This window comes from Molothrus aeneus, unplaced genomic scaffold, assembly GCF_037042795.1.
Source record: "Molothrus aeneus isolate 106 unplaced genomic scaffold, BPBGC_Maene_1.0 scaffold_34, whole genome shotgun sequence".
Classification (NCBI taxonomy): Eukaryota; Metazoa; Chordata; class Aves; order Passeriformes; family Icteridae; genus Molothrus; species Molothrus aeneus.
Genome location: NW_027099005.1, coordinates 28934 through 32500, shown reverse-complemented (window position 1 = coordinate 32500; position 3567 = coordinate 28934). Strand labels below are relative to the sequence as shown.

The 3567-nt window shown below is 59.8% G+C and overlaps 1 protein-coding gene across 1 annotated transcript in view; it reads left to right on the top strand.

The window, feature by feature from the left end:
• The window catches only part of NOP10 (NOP10 ribonucleoprotein), a 2261-nt gene extending 1344 nt beyond the window's left edge, over positions 1–917 (top strand). The window contains exon 2 of the mRNA XM_066570974.1: positions 644–917. Within this exon, the coding sequence (XP_066427071.1) occupies positions 644–784 (141 nt within the window). The 3' untranslated portion in view covers positions 785–917. The remainder of the gene's footprint in view (positions 1–643) is intronic.
• Positions 918–3567: the final 2650 nt, after the last annotated feature.

Genomic DNA, 3567 nt, shown 5'->3' with positions numbered 1-3567 from the left:
ATGTCCTGAGGGGGAATTTGGGAGATTTTGGGACATTTGAGGGGATTTGGGGGATTTGGGGTTCCCTGAGGGGGAAATTGGGGGATTTTTGTTGTCCTGAGGGGGAATTTGAGGGGATTTTGGGCATTTTGTGGGGATTTGGGGTCTCCTGAGGGGGAATTTGGGAGATTTTGGGGCATTTGAGGGGTTTTCGGGGAGTTTGGGTGTCCTGAGGGGGGGAATTTGGGCAACTCAGCAGATTTTGGGGGCATTTTATGAGGAATTTATGGGATTTTGCTTATCCTGAGTGGGTATTTCATGTATTTTGTCGGATTTTAGAGGATTTTGTGCAATTTTCTCCCTCAGAAATGGGCTACCCACCCGCTCCGCCCACCCCTTATCCTGAGGGGGGGAAATTTTGGGTGGAATTGATGGGATTTTGTGTCATTTGTAAAATTTTCTCCCTCAGAAATGGACTCTCCACCCGCTCCGCCCACCCCGTGTCCTGAGGGGGGGGATTTGGGGTGGAATTGATGGGATTTTGTGTCATTTTTCCCTCAGAAAGTGTCCCCAGCCGGGCTCCCCACCCGCTCCGCCCACCCCGTGTCCTGTGGGGGGGGATTTTGGGTGGAATTGATGGGATTTTGTGTCATTTTTCCCTCAGAAAGTGTCCCCGGCCGGGCTCCCCACCCGCTCCGCCCACCCCGCCCGTTTCTCCCCCGATGATAAATTCTCCCGGCACCGCCTGGCCCTCAAACGCAGATTCGGGGTTCTGCCCACCCAGCGGGGCCGGCCCCTGCTCTGAGGGACCCCAAAAACCCCGGCAGGAAGAGGAGGATGGAGATGAAATTCAATCAAATCCACTGAACTGCGATGGGAGGAAAGGAAGGGGTTAAAGAGGAGGAAATTGTGAATATTAAAGGATTTGGGAGCTTGGAGGTGACTGAGTGTTGGTGTTCAAATAAATTTGGGGTTTTTTCATTGTTTTGGGGTCTGGGAGGGAATTTAGGGGGCTCTAATTGGGATCTGTGGGGCGCGGGGTATCATGGGAGTTGTAGGCGTGGATATAACGGGAGTCAATGGGGCGCGGGGGATCATGGGAGATGTAGGCGCGGGTATAACGGGGATCTATGGCGTGCGGGGGGTGATGGGAGTTGGAGGCGTGGATATAACGGGAGTCAATGGGGCGCGGGGGATGATGGGAGTTGGAGGCCTGTGTATAGTGGGGCGCGGAGGATGATGGGAGGTGTAGGCGCGGGTATAACGGGGATCTATGCGGCGCGGGGGATCATGGGAATTGTAGGCGCGGGTATAACGGGGATCTATGGGGTGCGAGGGATGATGGGAGTTGTAGGCGCGGGTATAAAGGGGTCTATGGGGCGCGGGGGATGATGGGAGTTGGATGCCCTGCTTTATGGAGCTTAATTGGGCCGCGGGGCATGACGGGAGATGGAGGCACGGTGGTAATGGCGCAGTATGGGCGCCGCGGGGCATGACGGGAGCTGTAGTCCCGCAAGTGGCTATGACGGAGCGCTTGGGGGTCCGGGAAGGCACCTGGAGGGACCCTGTGGGCTCGGGGAGCCCTTGGGGAGCACCTGAGGGGGCTCTGAGGGGTATCCTTGGGGCGCGGGACGTGAACGGGACTGGCAGGGCCGGAACTCGGCCATGAGGGGGCTCTGTGGCCGCGGGGCAGGATGGGAGATGTAGGCCAGAAAATGGCGCTGGGAGGCGTCTGTGCGGCCTGGGGCACTTGGGGGTCCCGGGTGGGCTCTGAGGGGGCACCCGGGGGTCCCGCAGGGTCTGGGGGGCGCCAATGGGGCACACAAAAGCGATTACGGGCTCTGAGAGGAGCGCGGGGCATGACGGGAGTTGTAGTACCGGCTCCATTGGGATCTATGGAGGCCGCGGGGCATGACGGGAGTTGTAGTGCCGGCTCCATTAGGGTCTATCGGTGTTGCGGTACATAATGGGAATTGTAGGCTAAACGTCTCTAAAATGGCGCCGAGTCCAGGCCCCGCCCCACATCCTGTTCCCGGGCGCTGATTGGTCGCAGGCAGAGACGGGCGGGAGCTTCAGCCAATGGGACGCGGCGGAGGCGGGAACAGCTCCTTTAACCCTTCCAATCCCTCCCAGTTCAGACCAGTACAGACCAGTACAGCCCCAGTGCCCCTCCAGTCCCTCCCAGTCCATCCCAGTATCGCTCTCAGTGCGTCCCAGTTTGCCCCAGTGCCTCCCAGTATCTCCCAGTCCATCCCAGTGCTGTTCCCAGTTCATCCCAGTCCATCCCAGTCTGTCCCAGTATCCCCCAGTTTGTCCCAGTCCCTCCCCGGCCAAACCTCAGCTCTGGCCCCGCCCCTTCTTTGGCCCCGCCCTTTTCATCGGCCCCGCCCCCTCCCAGTTCCCCCCCCCCATTTCCAGTTCCCCGCGGCTTCTCTGGGAAGGTGAGTGGGACCCCAGTAACTCCCAGTAACCCCCAGTAACTCCCAGTCCATCCCAGTAACTCCCCCATAATTCCCAGTCCATCCCAGTAAGTGCCCAGTAACTCCCCAGACCATCCCAGTTCATCCCAGTAACTCCCCAGACCCTCCCAGTTCATCCCAGTCCATCCCAGTAACTCCGCAGTAACTCCCAGTTATCCCCCAGTAACTCCCTCAGTCTGTCCCAGTAACTCCCAGTTCATCCCAGTCCCTCCCAGTTCATCCCAGTAACTCCCAGTAACCCCCCCACCCTTCTCCCGGTTCATCCCAGTAACTCCCAGTGCCTCCCCAGTAATTCCCAGTAACCCCCCCAGACCCTCCCAGTTCATCCCAGTAACCCCCCAGTCCCTCCCAGTCCTCCCCAGTTTCTCCCAGTTTGCCGAGTCTCCCCCCCCCCCCCAGTTTGTCCCAGTTTGTCCCAGTTTGTTCCAGTCCCGCCCTGCTCAGGAATGCCAGTGACTCATCCCCCCCTCCCAGTTCCCCCCAGTTTGTCCCAGTTCCCTCCCAGTCCCCTCCCAGTCCCTCCCAGTTTGTCCCAGTTCCCTCCCAGTTTGTCCCAGTCCCCTCCCAGTTCCTCCCAGTCCCCTCCCAGTTCCTCCCAGTTCCTCCCAGTTCCCTCCCAGTTCCCTCCCAGTCCCTCCCAGTTCCATCCCAGTCCCTCCCAGTTCCATCCCAGTCCCTCCCAGTCCCTCCCAGTTCCATCCCAGTCCCTCCCAGTTCCTCCCAGTCCCCTCCCAGTTCCATCCCAGTCCCTCCCAGTTCCTCCCAGTCCCTCCCAGTTCCCTCCCAGTCCCCTCCCAGTATAAACCAGTCCCTCCCAATTCTCCCTCAGGCCCCTCCCAGTTCATCCCAGTTTGTCCCAGTCTGTCCCAATCCCTCCCAATCCCCTCCCAGTCCCTCCCAGTTCATCCCAGTCCCCTCCCAGTTCATCCCAATTCTCCCCCAAACCCCTCCCAGTCCCTCCCAGTTCCCTCCCAGTCCCTCCCAGTTCCCTCCCAGTCCCTCCCAGTTCCATCCCAGTCCCTCCCAGTCCCTCCCAGTCCCTCCCAGTCCCATCCCAGTTCCATCCCAGTCCCTCCCAGTCCCTCCCAGTTCCATCCCAGTCCCCTCC